We start from the raw sequence: 20627 nt of genomic DNA on the forward strand, positions 1-20627 counted from the left end.
AGTCCCTAACCATTGCCAGTAAAGACTGAACATCAGCATTACCCCTTCTCTTGGAAGATTGCAGAACATATGGCAATAACAAAACTCTTGTCCCACATATACTGTAAACGACAACTTCATTAAGTGAAGCGCCGTAATCTAAATATAGCAATACACCGTCACAAATTAAATACACTTTGCTCAATAACATTAACCGTAATAATCACAATAACATGCATTGAAATATTACAGTGAGGGTCTTGCCCTCACATGGTGCATCAATGATCTTAATATCTGGGGATGAGAGCAGTATTTTATGTGTGTGTAAAAGCAAGCAGCTAATTGTTGCGTGCAAACTAAACAGTGATGGCTGAATATGCCAGAATTACTGATCATTATTGAGATCCAAAATCCTTCACGCTTAGTTATTAAATAATAGGAAGAAAATGTAATTGTGACAAATGAAGCATAATTATGAATGCACTGCAGCTCATAAATTATGTGACAGAAACAACTTGAACGTTAACCTGTTAGATTTTTTTAAGTGTAATATTTTTATAATTAAAGATGTGTGATGTAGAAATAATTACCATTTAATATTGATCCACTGCCATCTTGGCTAGCAGAGCATTCAGCTTTCTATTTACCTTTCTCGTGCGTGGGAGTATGGGAGTGTCTACTGAGCTGTGCAACCACATTGGTCATGTGATACAAAGATCGCAGGCCCGGGGCCACATCGAATTAACACGTCACGGGGCCCTAGGCAAACATACATTTCTGGGCCCCTATCTTCTTATATGAACAACAACAAATATTCGATTATGGATATGTACAGCGCCTTTAAAAAGTATTCAGCCCCCATCCCTTTTTTTTCACATTTAAGAGTCTCAGGTTCAGAATTTGAAATAGATTAAATTAGGATTTTTTCCCACTGATCTACAAAGCCTTGCGCACCATGTCAAATCAAAAGAAAAATTCCAAACGCTTTCAACAGTTTACTAAAAATGAAAAACGGAAATGATCAGATTAAAAAAGTATTCATACCCTTTGTAATTGCAAGCCTAAATTTGCTAAAGTGCGATATATTACCTCAGCAAGTCACACAATTTGTTGATGGACTCCACGTGTGTAAGAAATTAGTGGATCACGTGCTTTAAATTAATCTGTGAGGATAAATACCGCTCTCTCTGTATGGTCCCACAGTATGGTAGAGACTTTCAAAAGAAAGAATCAAAATGAAGATGAAAGAGCATTCTAAGCAAGTCAGGGATGTGATTATAGAGAAGCACAAATCTGGGGAAGTGTACAAAACCATTTCAAAGACATTGAACATCCCTCGGAGCTCAGTGCAGTCCATCATACAGAAGTGGAAAAAATACGAAACTACCACCACACTGCCTAGATCATGTCACCCCTCTTAACTTAATTGCTGGACAAGAAGGGCACTTTTAGGGCGGCTACTGTGAGGCCAACTGTGACATCGAATGAGTTACAGAAGTCAGTGGCTGCGATGGACGATGATGTTCAAGTATCAACAATCTCCAAGGCATTCCACAAAAAGGGCCTTTATGAGTGAGCGGCAAGGAAGAAACCCTGGCTGAAAAAAAAAAACATATCCTTGCCCGCAAAGAGTTTGCAAAACGTCATCTAGAAGATACTGCAGTTATGTGGCAGAATGTCTTGTGGTCTGATGAGACTAAAGTGGAACTTTTTGGCCTGAACGCTAAGCGGTATGTGTGGTGCAAATCAAACACTGCACACCAGCCAGGTAACACCATCCCCACCGTAAGGCGGTGGTAGCATCATGTTATGGGGATTCTTTTCAGCAGCAGGGACTGGCAATATTGTCAGGATTGATGGGAGGATGACTGGCGCACAATACAGAGAAATCCTGGATAGAAACCTGCACCCCTCTGCCAAAAAACTCAAACTGCGGAAGAAGGTTGTCTTTCAACAACCTTCTAGATCAACACTGCTAGATCAACACTGGAGTGGCTTAAAATGAAGAAAATAAATGTACTTGATTGGCCCAGTCCTGACCTTAATCCCGTTGAAAATCTATGGCAAGACTTCAAAATTGCTGTCCATCCCTGTTGCCCGACTAACTTGACACAGCTGGAGCACTTTTACAAGGAGGAATGGGCAAATATTGCTCCATCACGGTGTGCAAAGGTAATAGAGACTTATCCGAAAAGACTACTGGCTGTAATAGCTGCCAGAGGTGGTTCAACCAAGTATTGACCCAGGGGGATGAATTCTTAAAAAATGATGACATTTCAGTTTTTTAATTTTTATTATTTTATTGTTTACTATTTTCTTTCTTTTTGGGGGGGACTCTGTGAAGAAGAATGCGTGACTCACAAATAAAAATTCCCAATCTAATGCATCAAAATCCCAGGCTGTGAGACTCTTAAATGTGAAAAAAGGGATGGGGGCTGAATACTTTTTCAAGGCACTGTATATATTAGCTTAACTCACGCTCTACCAATTTGCAAAAGGTATCATTTTCGTTTTTAAATTACTATACATGGTTTTGATCAGAAACGGTCAATTATTCCGAATTCTAGTTATTAATTATGATGAAAATTTCACGCACTGCTCTGAATGATTGCTGAACGACTGACTGTATCTGCCATAAAGAATTCAATTGAGGGCAGTGTGCTAAATACATTTTAAAACCAATTCGGAAAAACCTGAAGCCTACGTCAAATCCCATAGCGCAGCTTGGTAATCACCTTTCACGATTTACTAAATACAAAAACAACAGTTCAGATATGAACAAGAGTACCATGTTGATTATTTTCCAATTTAAAAAACAGAACAAAAACATGATAATTATATGGGAAGGTGCTCAAATTGTTCACTAACTGTAGGTCCCCCATAGTCCATATATATATATATATATATATATATATATATATATATATATATATATATATATATATATATATAATATATATATATATATATATTATGTGTACGTGTAACATTTAAACACACTGCACATTGTCATTTATTCAAATCACGGCTGCCAACCTTATCATTTTATTTTTACTGACATACAGATTTACAATGGCCTTTTTTTTATTGACACTATTACTTTTGCTGACATCATTTAAAAAACAAATTGAAACAAAATAAATTTAAAAAAATACATTGTAGGATAGCCTAGTTTTGTGTACTTACATTTCTTTAGGTCTTATTTACTTCTTATGGTCACACACACACATTTGCAGACTGAGACATTGGTCTGAAGCTGGTGCTGTTTTTAACAGCAGTCTTGGTAGTCAGAATTCCATTCAGAATGTCTGTAGGCAATTGATTTCTTACGTCTGTTTTTACAAGGTTCATCTGAGAAAAAAAAAACAAAAAAAATTCTAATTCTGCAGGACTGTGTGGCAAAGGCAACATATTAATGACAGCTTTGGCAAGTGGAGGAAGCGTGGCTCTCCGCTGGGTGCAGACAAGAGCGCAGTTTTGTGCCAGTTTTCATCAGCTGCCAGATCCCATCTAAGATCCCTCAAGTCAGTCAGTCACTTGTTATTGCATAAATGCAATCTAGGCTATCCAGCATATTTCCAATAACAAAAAAGCATTGCAAGTTGGACGACGTCTCCCGAGCTCGCTGTGCTTTGTTTATTGTTAATTGGGGTTCTTCTTTTGATACTTTTCACTGCCATCACACAAGGTGCAGGAAAATGTCATTCACGCTGATTGAGAAAGCTGCAAGCAATACAAAACATACCAGATTTATTTTAATTCAAAACAGACTTTTTTATTTTTTTAAATTTATTTACGTTTTTAGTGTTATAATATAATTTTTATTTTTTTAAATTTTTTTACTGACTTTTAATGCATTTTAATGTGGCTTGCTGCTTTCTCAATCGGCAATGCAGAGTGCACTGTCCTTGCTTTGCTGTTGGTCGGAGGTGTTTTTTGATAGGCTTTGTTAAAGAAAATGCTCATTCTCCTCCAGGGTTGAGATAAGGCTTTCAGCAGTTCAGCACAGATTTGTATAAACGTTTCTAAAGCCCCTGTTTGCCGCTTGCATTCTTCTTCTTCTCGTTTCCTGTGTTTATGCTTTGCTGCCCCTGAAAGAGACATCGTTTGCTGTATTCAAGCAAAATCAACCTTTTCGCTTTGGGCCCCCCATGACTTTGGGCCCTCGGCAGGTGCCTAGTTTGCCTGGTGCTAATCCGGCCCTGCTTGTGGGACCTGTCGGCACCATGCCTCAGTAACAAGTGCTCATCAGATTTCTCACTGAATCCACGGATCATGTTAGGAATGGTAGCCAGATTGACACATCTTGTGGCCCCCAATATCAAATGGTGTCAGTATTGTTTTAATAAAATGTTCAGTAGTCTTTTAGAAAAACTGTTCAGCGCCCTCTTCTGGCTGAACTGGCAAGTTTCTGGTTCACCGTTCAGGAACATACTCTTGGAGTAATCTGTGTCTGTGTGTTCGGCACATTATCAGTCAAATATTTGTTCTTCATCAGAACTGTCAGCTGAGCCAATGCAGACAGCAAGAGAACAAAATGCAAGCTCTGCGCTTCATGACGAAAGCAACACTGTGTTTAAAATAAATAGGTAGACTTGCATGTAAAGTCCTGTGTACACACAAGTGGTATTTCATAAGAACTCGGTCTCATTTAAAGCAGTCTTAGATTTGTTTAATGTAGCTAAATAGACTTCAAGGGGCCAATTGTATTTCATGTCCATAAATTGTCGTAAGCTGGCAGTGCTTTATGATTAACTGTTATTTTTTTCGTTTTCTTTTGTAAATGAGCAATTTGCTGCAAGAGCCAATTTCAACAGGGACCAGATTTATCTTTAGGAAGAGTTCTTATATATTGGGGAATTTAACACACAGGAGAGACCTGGAGCCTGTCCGGATTGAATTATTAAACCACACAGTGAGCAGTAAAAAGGATATTGTAAAAGCAAGGGTTTCCCAAATAAAAATGCATTTGCTGTGTAGATACGCTTTTTTAGCCAGGACTTCCACTGGACATGTCAATCCAATGGCATAACGCCCCCTAGTTCCATACTGTGGCATTGCTTGAGTTTGGCCAGACAGAAAATTCCACCTGCTGGAACGCCGCCAATGTTTCCAGTGCTTTAACAAAAGTTTTCTTATTTTACATTCATGTCTTTGATCTATTTTTAAACTACAAAGCTGGAGCTAGTGGGTTTACATTTTATAAATATGTTGTATGTAAATAGATTAATTTAAAGAAATTAATCTCTTGGCCTGGGGAACATTGCTTTGTCAGGTGTCAAGGTCATTAGTGACAGAATATTTCTGGTTGTTCTGCGCTCCCCCCCCCCCACTGACTCACAATTCTGGCATGGTTTTGCTTTCAATTTATTTAAGTTTTTCACTGATATTCGGCTAATAGGATGCCATTTTGTTGTGGACAATGTCCTTCATGAAATAACCTTCAATGGTAACACTGCTATACAATGGTATTTTTCAAACTTACCTATAAGGATATTAAAACTCATTCGTTTGTATTGTGGTGTACCATTAAAAGTAAATTATGTACAGTAAAGGTTCAGTAATTCTGCAGGTACTGTGCCTTACCATGACATTGGATAAATTGGTATAGGACCCATATTGTTCCAGATGTAGGAGAGGCTAATGAATCAGCCTGTTGTGATACCTAAGAGGAGGATGTTGTTGTTTATATAATTATTATGAATTGAATTCCATCCCTGGGGAATGTGGCTGGGTCTTGATTGAATAATTGATCATCACTCAAGTCTCAGCCACATGGTATAAAAAGGGAACTGAATCTTTGGTTCAGAGAAGGATATTTCAGTGAAGGTGAATACCCAGCCTGAACAGTGGTAGTTTGTTCAAATCTTTTGTTTTTTCCTGTGTTTTATTTGATTTTCTCTGTTAGTTAAAGTGCGCATTGGTGCTTCAAACTGCAGTATCCTGACTGTGCCTGCTTTCCTGCTGCTGGCCAGCCTAGACCCTACTACATAAGGTGTCAGGGTGGGATAGCGCTCCCCTGGTGACCCAGGAAGGTACTGCATAAGAAATAAATACCCGTATGCGTCCCAAGCCCTATGGGACGGTGAATTGAAGGACCTCATGGGCTGCCTTGAGGACCGGGATTGGTGCCTTGCTGAGGCATGCACTGCTCCTGCCGGAGTGCCCCATCCCGAGGCCTGCATTGCCCCTGCGAGATTGACCGCAGCCACTTCCACTACCGCCACCACTAGAGTGCCCTGCACCTCTGGCCAGCCTTGACCGTAACACTACCCTTTTACACTAATTCACTGGTTAAAACTTCTTCACACAAACAATAGGTTAGATCAGAACTACAAACAGAGAAAAATCCTGGCTAACACCAGCTAGAACAGCAGGGATATCCAAGAAATAAAGAGTTCATTGGATGAGCTGTACTGTGGAATCCATATGGAAAGCATCAGTAAAAGGGAAATGTATTCAAGAAAGGACAGTGTGAAACTGGCTGCAGTTTTGTTACATTACAACTACAATGCAGCTGCATTGTGAGATTACATGTGTTGCATTGTAACTCAACAGAGCTAAATATGGCTCTTGTTTGGTGAACACACCAGCAACATGTACTCATGTAAACCCACTCATGTTGTTGCTGTCCCGAATACAGCAGCACCAAGTCACAGTCATTCAGTACAGTGCAAGCCCAGTTATGGTAATATGTTTTGTGTCTCTCAAACATCAACGCATTTTAGTAAAGGACTTGTTTTTCTAACCCTTTAAACACTCATAGAATTCTTTAGCAATGTTTTGAAGTCTTACACTAAATGCCGTTATGTGTTTTTATGATATACAGCTATGGACAAAGTTTTTGCATCACCTTATAGAATTAACAAATTTTGCTTTATAAAGTTGAATGAAACCTGCGGAATAATGTTACGTTAACATATTGAATTACATACTGCTTTGTAGTTTTCCATATACTTAACGAAAAACTGACAAAAATTGATAAATGCGACCATTCGAAATCTAACATGAAATACTGTACTACTGTTACAGCAGTAGTTCTAAAAACAGTTAATTTAATTAATCAAAACAAGTGTTTAAAAAACAGTCCTTAAAACATCATTCTTTAAGACAGTCCTTAAAGTTTTGTGAATAGCGCTCAATTATTCATAGCCGTGGTGGGGCTGTGTATTATGCAGCAGTATTCTGTCCACAACAAGGCAACTTATAGTGCCATGTATCTACAAAGCCTTCTGCAGCTACATACATGTCTATGAGTTTAACAGTATTCCTGATTGACAGATATGCATTGGAGTTGTCAGAAGTAGATCACCATTTGTAATGGTGTTACAGCCAGGGGGAGAAAAGAGGTTCAGCCAAAATCTGCTGTGATAGATAGATAAGCTGCTGAATCAGCCAAATAAGGGTGGAACGTAGAGCTGCATCTTAATATGGGTTCCTCATCCCATAAGTGATGCAAAGTTTCCATTGCTGTGCACTGTGGTGCCCGAGCCAAGACACTCATGGACAGCTGCCAGGTGTTTTGTAATGCTTTTGTTGACATAAGTGCTAGGAAAACAGTGTTTGACAGTAAATTGTGAAAATGTATTGCTGATTAAGTGGCGAATGTGGTGTAAAGTTCTTGAGCATTGTTTTGGATCCCTGGTATGGTTTAACACTAAGTTTACTTGCACTAAGTCTAAGTTTCAAGGCTGTGTGGAGCCAATGCAGGCTTGTAGTCCAGGTAAAGGTTTTTTTTTTTTTTTTTTGTGACAGCAGTCATTTTATGGGTTTTGTTGCCTGGGCGCATCACTACATATACTACATATTTCCACAGGGCTTTGAACAGCATGCTAACCTGGTTTGACAAGTTTCCCTTATTATTATTATTATTATTATTATTATTATTATTATTATTATTATTATTATTATTATTATTATTAAATGGATAAGTAGTTTTTTATGTAAAGCTTGTTCTGTTTCTAGTACTGTAGTTGATTGATCTCAGAGCTTTCTTAGCTTGGGTCTTAAGTGATCCGTGCTTCTGCCTCAACAGCGCACCTAGGTAGCCCTATCCCCTCACCACTCTGTGTGAAGAAGCGTCTCCTCCCCTCTGTCCCGTATCCACTTAATTTCCAACTCAGAATTGACTGACATTAGATTCAAGCTTCTTTATACATAGTATAAAGAAATGCAGAGCTATTAATATCGAAATATTGAGAATCTATTACAGTAATACAGATACACTGTCTAACTTACTGTATACTTTACCACAAAGAGGCAGTGCTTGGGGAAACAAGAGGGATGCTGGACAATCGTAGCATTTTTTTTCTTGCAATTTACTTTTTGCTGAAACCATTTAAATTAAATTGATATTTAGATTTTTGGGAGATGACTGGTTTGGAAATTACCTTGTCATTTGTACTGCAACAGCAAAAAAACAAACATACAAAAAAACAGCAGCACAACACAATCTCACAAGATTGAAATACCACCAATAGGAAATCTACATAATCCAAGCATGGCTACTGACAATGTGGAATTGTAATTTACAGTGCGTGGATGCTGGGAATGTAACAAGGACAGAAGCATAAGCAACTTGGCCACTTTCTAATTGAAGTAATAGTTCATTAAACTGTTTATTTTCGTATGTTCCATCCACAGCTACGGCCAAAAGTTTTGCATCACCTACAATTAAAAAGCTCTGCCCTTTTTAAATTGGCAGGGATGGGGTTAATTTCCCCTACCTGCCTGGGTTTATTATGTTCAGGTGGCTGGGGTTGATTAGTTGATTAGGTTAATTAACGATCAATCAGTGCCCAGCCACCTGACACCTCTGCTTCTCATTTGGGAGGAGGGAGCTGAGGAAGCAGGTTGGTGTTTTGTTGGTTGTGATTTTTCAATTTTCTAAATCCAGTGAAGGCATTGCCCAGCCTGGAAACCTTTATTTTGTACATTTTGCTTTGATTGTGTTTCAATCCCTTTGTTTTTGTGCCTTTTTATTTTTGTATCTATTTATAATAAAAGTATATTTTTTTGACCTGCAGTCTGTCTCTGGGCCTCTATCCACTTGCCAGCCTGCCACACACATATATATATCTCTCTTTTTGAATGTATTGCTATAACAAGGACAACTTCATAGATTTTTGAGGGAGTCCCTGTTGTGCTGCTTAGATGTCTTCCTCTGAGCACTGACCTGGGTGCACATCTTTGAAGAAACTCCTGTTAGCAAAGGAATGGGGCCTTTCACTTCTGCAGCATGTCAAAATACAGGTACATTAATTACACTGAACTTTCACTTTTGTTATGTTATTTAATACATTTACAGCAGCATTAGATGACAGGAAAAAATCACTTTGTTAAATCATCTTTTTCAGTTGATGAATGGAGTCCCATCTTCACAGTGACAGAACTGTGTGCTTAGTGTGTCTATTTAAAAATATGGCAACTACTCTGTGTGTATGATTAGTTAATGCATCCCAATAATTTGTTTGCCTTGTCCATGTTTAATCAATTAAAGGTGACCCAGAGGTGACCCATATTATATTTAATTGAACTTTCACCAAAGTTGCATGGCCAGTGGACATTGCCTTCCAAATGGTAAAACATACCACTGTAATTTAAATATGTAATTTATACATGGATGAACGACTGTTAAGAATTGATCAACTTACTGTTTGCCCAGATCATTGCCCCCTTTTCTGCAGTGGTTTTTGGAAGTATAGCTTCTTATGAATGTTTTGCTAGGATTTGTGCTGCCTGTGGTCTTCTTGGAAGAGATCCATGGAATCTTTCATGAACACAAAGCAGACAGGTCACATTAGTTGGACCGACATCTTGCCTGAATGACACCACGTCCATAGTCAACACATACTTGACTCAATCGATTGGGATTATACTATTAGTAGTAGTTCCTGATGGGTTCAGAATCTAGGTCATGAATCTTGAGTAAGTTCTAACTTGGCAAAGGTTGCAAGGCTTATATTAGCACAAAACAAACAAACAAACAAAAAATGCATTTATTTGCTTGTAAATAGCCAAATTCTAAAAGTACTTGCCAAATTAAGATTTCAAGAGCCAAGTTCTTGTAATGATTCCCTCTCCTCCCCATCAGACATACTCAGGAAAACATTACATGGTATGTGCAAGAAACACACAGCAAATATTTTATTACAGCACTTTTACAACTTTTATTTCAATAACATACTTCAGTCCAAGCATACACTCACAGCAAATTCCTTCTCATCATGAAGCTTGCATTGATAAAAGCAATGCTTTATTTGAGTAGCTTAATGCATTACAGAAAAAAAAAACCTAAGCAAGGATAAGAAACTAGGAAGTAGATGGAGAATTTGATGAGCTATTAGATAAGACCATGGCTTTAAGGGAAGGATGTCTTGACCTGGAAGGGAGAATTATTAAAAGATTTTCTCTCTCCTTTATTGATGGGGAGAAACCCTTAATAACTAGTTTTGACAGCCGACAAATTACCCATGAATTACTTAACAACTTTCCATGACCAGAGCAGCCTTAATTAGCAAGACATCAAGGAGGCCTCAGAGAGCTCATTACTCTTGTGGCTGTAAATTACTCTTGACTCTGAAGCTGCAGCCTTAAACCATACTGCGTATTTACTCAAAAGCACAAGCCACGTACAGGTGCTGTTATCACATCCGAAAAGGTAACTGCCTTATATATGCAGAGAATCACATGTCAGTTACTGTACATGGGGAGGTAAAGCCCTGATAATCAGGTTTTTTAGACTTATCTCCCATCTGGTGATGCCACTCTGTGCGTGTGTGTGTGTGTGTGTGTGTGCGTGTGTGTGTTTGAAGAATGCTGTGATTACCGATTACTATTTTAGATTGCTATTGTTGTATCTATTCTTTGTGATGATTTGTGTATTCTTTCTTTTTGTTATGCTTTATCTCCAGCCTGAGCTAGACTGTATTGTTATTTCAGCAGTGTGCCACTCAGCCCCTCTTTTGTGTTGTTTCGTCTTTTCTCTTGTGTGTCGGTGTACATCGCTCCCTGGCCGTTAACAAACCACTGCATTGCTCTTTGGGTTTCGCTTGCTGGCATTTTCTTCGCAGTTATACAAAGTGGCCTACTACTCTGCAACCCTTTGAAATCAAACAGGTCACTGATTTATTTAATTTATTTAATCGAGAACTTCAGAACTAATCTCAAATTATTTTAAAGGTTGCTAACTTGGTGGGGGGATGACGACTATATATTGTTATTGTAAATACTACTGCTAAGCAGTTACCGTCTTACATAGATTTGGGGCTATAGTGTTACCTCCAGTCTTTTATGAAATTCCATGCTAATACGAAATGAGAAACAAACACCTGGCTTAAACAATTTAAGCCAGGGTTGGCCCAAACACCAGGAAGGGCCAACTTTGACCACCCCTACACTACACCAGTGGTTCCCAGTTATGGTGGTTTATTCCAATCAGGCCCTGTGTTCTAGTCATTTTCCAGTTAATTCATGCTTAGCATTTTCATTCAATTCCTTTAGAACCTGGTTAGAATACAGAGCATGACTGGAAAGGAAGTTTGGGGCCATAGCTGGGAACCGTTGCACTACACTGTATAGTTTAGCTGTGCATGTATTTGAATGGATTCTGAAAACGAAATACAATAATAGTGACAAAAATAGAATCCGACCGTTTTGCCAAGAATAGGAACTGGCATTTGGGGATGTATCGTCATAACAACCATTGTGCATATTTCCATCACTCGGCTCAACCTTGAATGAAACTTGGCTAAAGCTGAGTGAATATCCATGAAGGAAAAGATGGCAGCATCAGTGGGCCCTTTAGAACAGCGCTGTATAGCAGTTTGATCCATTCTTGGTTTAACTATAACTTCAATAAGACACATCTGAGCTTATTACCTATATACTGTGGGGCTAATCAAGCTTGTAGTAAGACCTGGAATGGGTGAAACTGCTTTGCAATAGGAGTCTTATTTCCATTCCAGCTTTATAAACTGAATTTTGCAGTATTGAGTGTTTGATAGTTATGGATGTTATTACAGAATACTGTCATCTTTTGGAAGTATTTGACATTACAACCTTGTACTTCATTAATTTATTTTTAAAATGGCAGAGGGGGGAGAAGGGTGACGATTTGTTGTGTATAAATGAGTTAATTGTGTATTTCTTTACATGATATATAATATTGTAATAGAGGTATGTATGGTTGTGACAGGCTGGCGAGTGGATAGAGGCCCAGAGACAGTCTGCAGTTCAAAAAAATTACTTTTATTATAAATAAACACACAATAAAAGGGCACAAGGGCAAAATAAAGGGATTTAAACACAAAAAAAAGTACAAAAAACAAACTTACAAAAATAAAGGTTTCCAGGCTGGGCAATGCCTTTACTGGATGTAGAATTCACAAATCACAAAAACCCACAAACACCAACACCTGCTTCCTCAGCTCCCTCCTCCCAAATGAGAAGCAGAGGCCTCCTTTTATGTCAGGTGGCTGGGCGCTGATTGATCGCTAATTAAGTTAATCATTTAATCAACTAATCAACCCCAGCCACCTGAACATAATAAACCCAGGCAGGTAGGGGAATTTAACCCCATCCCTGCCAATTTAAAAAGGGCAGAGCTTTGCTCTGCCACAATGGTTTTCTATCGTTATACAAGACCAAAAGCACAACATAACTCATTGTAGTTCACCAAGTTGCTCTTGAATGAAGAAAAACTGTGTCGCAAAGTGCAGGAAAACAAAGTAAAAGCAAATTGAGATCATCACAAAGCACAGGTAGGTAAGCAAGGCAAATTACAAGGTACATATTGGTTAACCATGGTAGATTAATGGTACACACATGGTAAAAGTACAGTATAGTAACCTACAAAAATACAATGGAAATCTACTGTGGTACAGTTTATGTCTGCCAGTAATAATAAATCACTGGTCCCAATGTATTTATTTTTAATTTTTTTTGATGTATTAATTTGCATTTTTTTTTTTTTAAAAGAAGACAACACTATATAAATAAAAGTTAATGCTGCTTCCTGGTATGAAGTCACTTCCTGTTGTTCAGTTTCCTTCCGGTGCATTCGCTGCAGTCAGACCATATCCTGCACAGGAAATGATTAGATACCATGAAGAAACAATTATTTTTATTGAGTTGTACTTGTAAATAGGTAAACTCTTGAGTATAAAAACAAGACCTCAAAGATTGGCAACACCAGAAAATGAGGTCCAGTGATTATGCTGAGCTGTTAATCAGAATTTCATTTTAAAACTTTCTTCAGCACTCCTATAGAACACAGTATGCCATTTAGACAGGAAGCTCTACCACTACAGGCAGTGCATTGTATTTACACATCTGAGTACAATTTCACGCAGTCAGGGGCTACATCTGGGCATTAGCTGTATAAATGTTTCAAATGTCTAAAATCTCCATGTTCACAGTGCATCAGCAGTTAGAATTTGAAAAGGTTTCCATGTTGTTGTTTTTTTTTTTCTGGGTGTATAAATCCATACAGTATGTCTGTAAAAAAATGTTGAGAGCTGTCCAAAAATGTAATGTATGTTAATGTAAATATCACTTGCCATTTGAGAATGAAGTAATAAAACTATCCTTTCCCTTTTCTACTTTATGGCCTTTCCTAATTTAGTAACTGCATTTTATTAACCTGAAAACCAACGAATAAATGCAGCATCGTTTCCTTTTAGCAAAGCCTGAAAAAAGCATTTGCTTTTGTACAGCAGCACTGTTTAAACAGCATTATGATGCTATGTTTGCAATAGATTTAAAGGGGGATACTCTATTGCAATAAAATGGGTTGTGAAAAGTATTCAGGATATGGAAGCAGTGTATGGCAGCTGTCTACTGTTGTAACATATAGTTACCAGAAATATAACAATCGATTTGAAAACAGCTAATACAGTCTCCATTAATGTTATGTTTGTGTAAAATGTAATTGCATTTCATATTTTAGTTGAGATTATTATTTTTTTTTTTTACTTTGTGGGCAGGATTTTCAAAAACCATTGTTATTGTGTCGAACTCGTGGTATAGTAACAAGAGCTTTAGTAGCAAGTGGTTTTCAAACTAAATGTGTTAATTAAATCATGGTGAATGCTTTGGCCACAAGCGATATACTGCACTTTGACATCAAGGAAGTGATTATCCAAAAAAAGCAAAGGTTTTGTTTATAATGAATTCCAGAGGTTGCTTGGCGCTTGGTGCAGCATGAACGTCTTTTTAAACATGTGCTCAGATTTGAATGTTTGGGATGCACGCAGCACATGCCAAGATGAAGGATGTGTCGGGTGAGAGGGATCCAGGTACCTGTTTGATCCTCTCTGCAGCAAGTGAATGCTTTTGCAATAATGAATACATTCTTGCCTTCTTTTCTTTCCAGGTTATGATATATTAGGCTACACTACTGAAGATGATGGCAGATGGAACAGCCGGAGACTGATGCAGGAAGCGGACGCGAACAAAACAGAGGAAGAGCAACAATCCCCACACCTGGATATAAACTGCACTGTGCCTGGTAAGAGATGTTTCCATGCTACATTGCTGTAGGCTGCCTGAGCTGCTTTGAAAATGAGTAACCAGCTTCAACTTACATTCATTTAATGCTTGTTTTTTTGCCTTTTGTTTATGCAATCCTAGAAGAGTCTGATTCCACCAATATTGTCATTTAATATTTTCCCCCTGTGGTTGCCTATTACAAGCTTTCTATGCTAAATTTACCACTGTCAGTAGAGAGCTAAGTGATGTAACTGCTCAGCCTTCCAATAGAATTGGATTTTTTTTTACCTTTCAATTCTGTTGGCTCAATGTGTAGTCCTGAGTTGAAAGATCAGAGCACCCCGTGATGTTTTGGGATATGGAAATACAAGACTGGGAAGTCACTCTACAGCAGTAAAGTCAGCTGAAAGAGATGTTTTTTTACTCCGATGCTTAAAAATGTGATCTTGTTGCCCTGGCTTATTTTGTAACTGAGAATTGACTGGAACTCAGTTGTGTCTTTCCCATGTCGTGACTTTTTTAGTTTTAGAATGAATGGTTTGTATGTCAAGGGGGTCAAGAATGTGTTGCTGCAAGAACACTTTGATGCATTCATGGTTGAAAGCAGGATGCCTACTAACCTGTTCCTAACACTAGAGATGAAACAATTCACTGTTACAGCTCTAATCAATGGCAAGCATTATTTAATTAAGATTCAATGGTGATGTCTTAAAAATGAGTGTGGAATGAATTCTAAAAATATCTGATGCTGCTTTCTTCTTTGGAGATGGCAGCTGGAACAGTAAAGAAGAACATTCGATGTAAAAAAAAGACCATTAGGGTTTTATTTTTAGAACTGAATTCCACTTTTAATTGATCTGCCAGACTTGAGTTGAATTAGCTCACTCACAGTTAGGAAGATGAGTGACAATGACAGAGATAAGGGAGTGGGGCAGCACGACCAGGAGACTGTATACCTGCCCTCCATCGCTTTCATGTCCAACCTTTCAGTCATTCCTTTGTTTACTTGTGTGTGTTTTTAATCATGCAGAAACAAAACAACAAACAAGCTATTGTGCCATAGACGCATTTGTCACTGCCTGCAAAACTATTCATCCTATTGAAGTGACAATGCAGTCTTGTTTTGTTGTTTCCTACCTAGAAATAAAGGAACATCTGAAGGACTGTGTTGGCAGGGACAGAAATAAGACTCCTGCTGCACAGTTGTTTAACATTACAGGTTGTACTGTGAGCTTAGGGAAACCATAAAGAATACTGAGAGGTCCAACGAGCGATGAGTCCTAGAGTGGCTTTTACTTATTTACATTTTGTTTCTTATAGGCTCATCATGAAATCGGGAATGACTAATTTAATTTCCCCCCATTTTGTATGGGTGGTCTCTTCAGAACAAACAGAAGTTTTCAATATGTAAACAGTGAACAACTAAGTTATATTTATTCAATAACTGTTTGCCCTAGGTTCGTATCATTGTTTATTTCCACTTAGTTCGTTATTGGAAAGATGGAGTCATATGATGAATGCCAGCCTGTAACGAACCTCTTCTGTCTGTATTCTGCTTTTGAGTTAATATTTGGCTCATGTTTGGTGCAAAGGCTCTTCCTAGTGCTGCAGTCTTCTCTCTCTCTCTCTCTCATCCTAACAACTTTTTACACTTATACCTTTAAAGTATGTTTCTAAGCTCTTTTCAAAATGGCTGCTCTGATAGTTTAAGGATTATCACCCACATTGTCAAACAGGTTACACAGCAATAATGATCAATGATGTGGTTCAGAACAGAAAAGCTAGAGCACTTATTGTTTTTTTTTTGTTTTTTTTTAGAGGACAGATCTCAAACCCCCAGTGCACTAGAGCGACCATTTTGAAAAGAGCTTTGAAAAACAGAGTTTAAAGTTCTAAGTGTAAGAAATTGGCAGGATATTAACAATGAAAAGAAAAATTACTGGTACTTTATTTAAACAGTTGTAGCAACACGTGGGAGATGCGTAACACTGTATCAGAACCCCGCTACTTACTCTTTAGTATTCCTTGTGGAAACCCTTGTATCTTGACAGCTATGATTTAGTGCAGCCCTGATATTGTTATCAGTTGATGAGTCTTATATTGAAAGACTGTCATTTCGATTGTATTGCTAGCTAAGTAAGACAGATGTTGATACTACAAAATAAAAAAAAAACAACAACATTTGAAATCAGACAAATGCCAGCCTGTTTGAGACCATGTTTGAAAATGTCTGGAGCGGATGTAGGTGACATCGAAAAAAATGCTGGGACGGTCTTGTCAATCCCTGCTGGGGGGAGGGGAATATGACCATGTTTTAAAATGCCAATGTTGAGGGTTAAAATCCAGTAGCAGCAGTAAAATATCTGACCTGACAGCCCCAGCCAAGAAACTGTGTGTTAATGGATGGAAAAGAGCTGATCTGGCATGAGCTAATAACAGCACTACCATAATAACTGCTGACAATTTTTTTATTCTGCCTAGGTGACCATCACACTGCTGAAAGATGTGATTCATAAAACCGTGCAGCATTTGAAGCTATTAATATGACACTATTGTTCCAAAATATACGGTGTGTAATATATATATATATATATATATATATATATCATATATTTGAGAAATCATTCTTAAGAAAGCTTGTTAACATAAAACCCATTAAAAACCCATTATTATTATTATTATTATTATTATTATTATTATTATTATTATTATTTATTATTATTATTATTATTATTACTTGATAAATAATACCTCTGGTTACAAGTCTTTAAACAGGGTTCCATTTTATGGTTTCCTAATTACTCTTGTTGAATTAAAGCATATTTTTTGTGTATATAAATATAATTCAGGGTTTTATTTCAATAAATATCTTGAGATGACATATAACCACTTGGTTGGAGCTATTGAAATGCATATTCTAAAAAAAATAATGTAGCCTTTTAGATTAAATGGGTTTACATAATATTATAACAATATGGTAATAACTGTGTAACTACCAGTATTTCCCGGTCTTACATGGTAACTGCTGGTGGAATAAGTGTGTAATTCCATAAACATGGCCTGTGCAACAGTGATAGATGTAGCATGTAATTACATCTGATTTCCTTGTAATTGTACAGTAATTACTGTTTAAGAACCATTAACAATTGGTCACTTTTTAAAAATGTAATTGCATGGCTATTTGGGGCCTGTAATATAAAGTGGCAATGACACACACACATATATATATATATATATATATATATATATATATATATATATATATATATATATATATATATATATATATAGGATCCTGTTCAATAAGTTCTAAGACACACAGTAAAGCTGAGAAGGACAAAATGGCTTTCATTTCCTTTCAACGTCACCTCTATGAAGTTCAATGCACTCAGCTTCTGAAGTACTCTGACGCACACAGTCCTCAATGACCTCTCTCATAGTGTAGGAGAAGGGCACTTGGAGAAAGGCTTCATTGTGCTTCTCATTCCCCATGTTCACCAGGCCAAGGGCCCACTGACCGTTGCCTGATTAATACTTCGAAGACTCACCTGTGTATGATGTGCTTTTCTCCAAATAAGACCTCAAAGAAGCAGAATTGGGACTAACCAAGGTCCGTTCTTTCAGCAGGCAGACGAAACGTTCGAGAAATGGCAGAGCAGCATTGAATTGAACAACAACATTAATTTTCATATTGTAGAGCATGTGAACGTGTGGACCAGAATAATATCAGTGACATGGTAGATCACCATTACCTGTATCCCCTGCATGCACATGTAAAAACCCCTAGATTTTGATACTCTTAATAGCACAGCTCCCAGTACTAATGGTATTGAGGTTCTTTGTCAAAAAAAAATGTAAATAAAAAGCCCCACAATATTTGTGAAACTAGAAAAAGAAAAAGAGAGCCTTTACATGTAATCAAATGAAACTCAATATGTATTGCATGCTCTTCACGGTAATAATACTCAAGTGACACCTCCATAAACACACATATTAAAGCCTGGGTTGATAAATAATATATAAACCCAGTAGTTTTATGGGGAAAAAAAGCACTTTCAAGCTAAATGCCAGCAAAAAAAGGCATCAAAATAAGTTTTTGAAGAGTCATCAGAATTTAGTAATTGCCAGCTGGCTCAGTATGCTGTCAAAAGCGTCAAAGAACTACCACCTGGCAATAAGGGGGAAGGGTTCTAGGACAGTGGACCTCGCCACTTTGCCAAGCTTTATGCTACTCCAATCTTAACAATAAAAAACAGAGCATTGGAATAGTAATACAGAGCCGCATGCTCTGTAGCGCCCTGGAACAGATCTGTGCAGAAAAACAAGATGTTGATGGTAAGCAGCAATAAAACATTGTAACCTTTTAATGGAAGAGCATGCTCCCTTTCCCATGTTCCTGCCCCTGTCCCAGGATCATTGATGCAGCAGAGTTGAAATAAAGAGCCATCTGGGTCAAAAGCGTGTGCTGTTAGTACACATTTCAGATAAATTCCTGCATGTAGGACAGTGATACACTACACATTCTGTTTTGTTAACTACACATACTGTTTTTACTACACATGCAAATTTGGGCCAATCAGTTCTTTAGAAATGAAATAAGAGCCAATGAATTTAAAGAAAATAGTATGTGTACTAAATGATCCAATGAAAAGTCGCCTCACATTTTCCATGCTCTTCCAAAAGTGATCAGGGAATCTGAGCCTTTGAATATTTTTTAAAGCCTTCTCAAAACATACTTGCTTAAACTTGCTTTCCAGTTCTTTAACTTTTGTTTGTACAATGTTTTTTATATGCCTTTACTTTTCCTGTAGCTCAAACCGCTGTTTGATTAGCCAGAAACATGGCGAGTTCCCAGACTGTATATAGACCTGTCAAACAAACTCAGAAATATGCTGTGAAAACTGGTGACTTAGGTACTGGAAGACAAAACAGAAAGCTAGAAAACTGTTCTTAAAAATATTCTTTATCCGGGTGTCAGCACACATGTGAAAAAATCCGTTTTTTATCGGAGAGAGCTGTTAGGCCGCCGCAGAGCAAACTTGTTTGTCTTGGATTTATTCTGTCATCCAGAGCTGACAAGAAGGCACTGGAAATATAATCTAAAATGTTTCATTTAAAAAAAAACATATATATATATATATATATATATATATAATATATATATATATATATATATATATATATATCAACAAACCTTAGCTTGGTGACATGCCAATAGCAGGCTTCCAGGGGAATTTGAGAAAAAAATCATCTTCACAGATTTTTATTAAACTTCAATGTTGCGAATAGTTTGTATGTAGAAATTTAGAAATATAGTGCAATGTATAGCCCTGGGGCAAGGGGAAAGTTAGAATAGTTAGTAGAATGAACATTGGCTGCATGTTCAGGTCTTTGATAAAGTAGCAAGTTGTTGAATAGTCCAGTACCAGATGCTCCAGAGGCATCTACATTTTGAGCAGCATCTGTTCAATGGAGAATGACATTGCAGTGTGGAGGACGGAATAGCAGTTTCTTTCAAACAGTGTGCTTGCCATTGAAATGTTGTTAATAAAAAAAGAAACAGCAAGTAACGCTCTCAGGCAATGATTGGGGCAGTTGGCAGTTGGCCATCTTTAGAAAGCATGACAGCCAAGAAATGGCACAGAGAGCTGAGCTCACCACAGGCAGCCGTGAGGAAGGTGCTCCGTGCACGCAGGGATCATTCACTTCAGAGTGCACCAGTCAACACCCACTGCGGGACATCCCTCCAGTACTGATGGGGTGACCAACAACCCCTCAAGCTTGATAAAGGGATGGCCCCTTTAAACATGAGGTATTGAGCGCCACTGCCTTTTTTCCCTTTAAAATAATCAGTTTGGTACATTGCATATATTGTGAAGTTGTGACTGATTTCCTTGTCACACACAGCAATATACTATATATATATATATATATATATATATATATATATATATATATATATATATATATATATATATACACACACACACACACACTAGAGAGAGAGAGAGAGAGAGAGAGAGAGCGAGCGAGAGAGAGAGACTTAAGCTGCTTTAAAGAAATTGCTTCAGAACATTTTCCCCCATGCAAAACATCAGAAAACATACAAACCTGTGTTCATAATGCGAACATGTGAGCCTGTACACAAAAGAAAAAAG

The 20627-nt window shown here is 37.7% G+C and overlaps 1 protein-coding gene across 2 annotated transcripts in view; it reads left to right on the forward strand.

Moving 5' to 3' along the window:
- Positions 1-20627, forward strand: part of LOC121316818 (sodium/potassium/calcium exchanger 3-like) — a 115522-nt gene that overhangs the window by 2341 nt on the left and 92554 nt on the right. For both annotated transcript variants that reach the window (XR_005950456.1, XM_041252040.1), the window contains exon 2: positions 14354-14488. Coding sequence is in view for 1 of the 2 variants with exons in the window: in XM_041252040.1 (XP_041107974.1) it covers positions 14354-14488 (135 nt within the window). In the remaining variant the exon portion in view is untranslated. The remainder of the gene's footprint in view (positions 1-14353; positions 14489-20627) is intronic.

The sequence above is a fragment of the Polyodon spathula genome, chromosome 6, assembly GCF_017654505.1.
Source record: "Polyodon spathula isolate WHYD16114869_AA chromosome 6, ASM1765450v1, whole genome shotgun sequence".
Lineage (NCBI taxonomy): Eukaryota > Metazoa > Chordata > Actinopteri > Acipenseriformes > Polyodontidae > Polyodon > Polyodon spathula.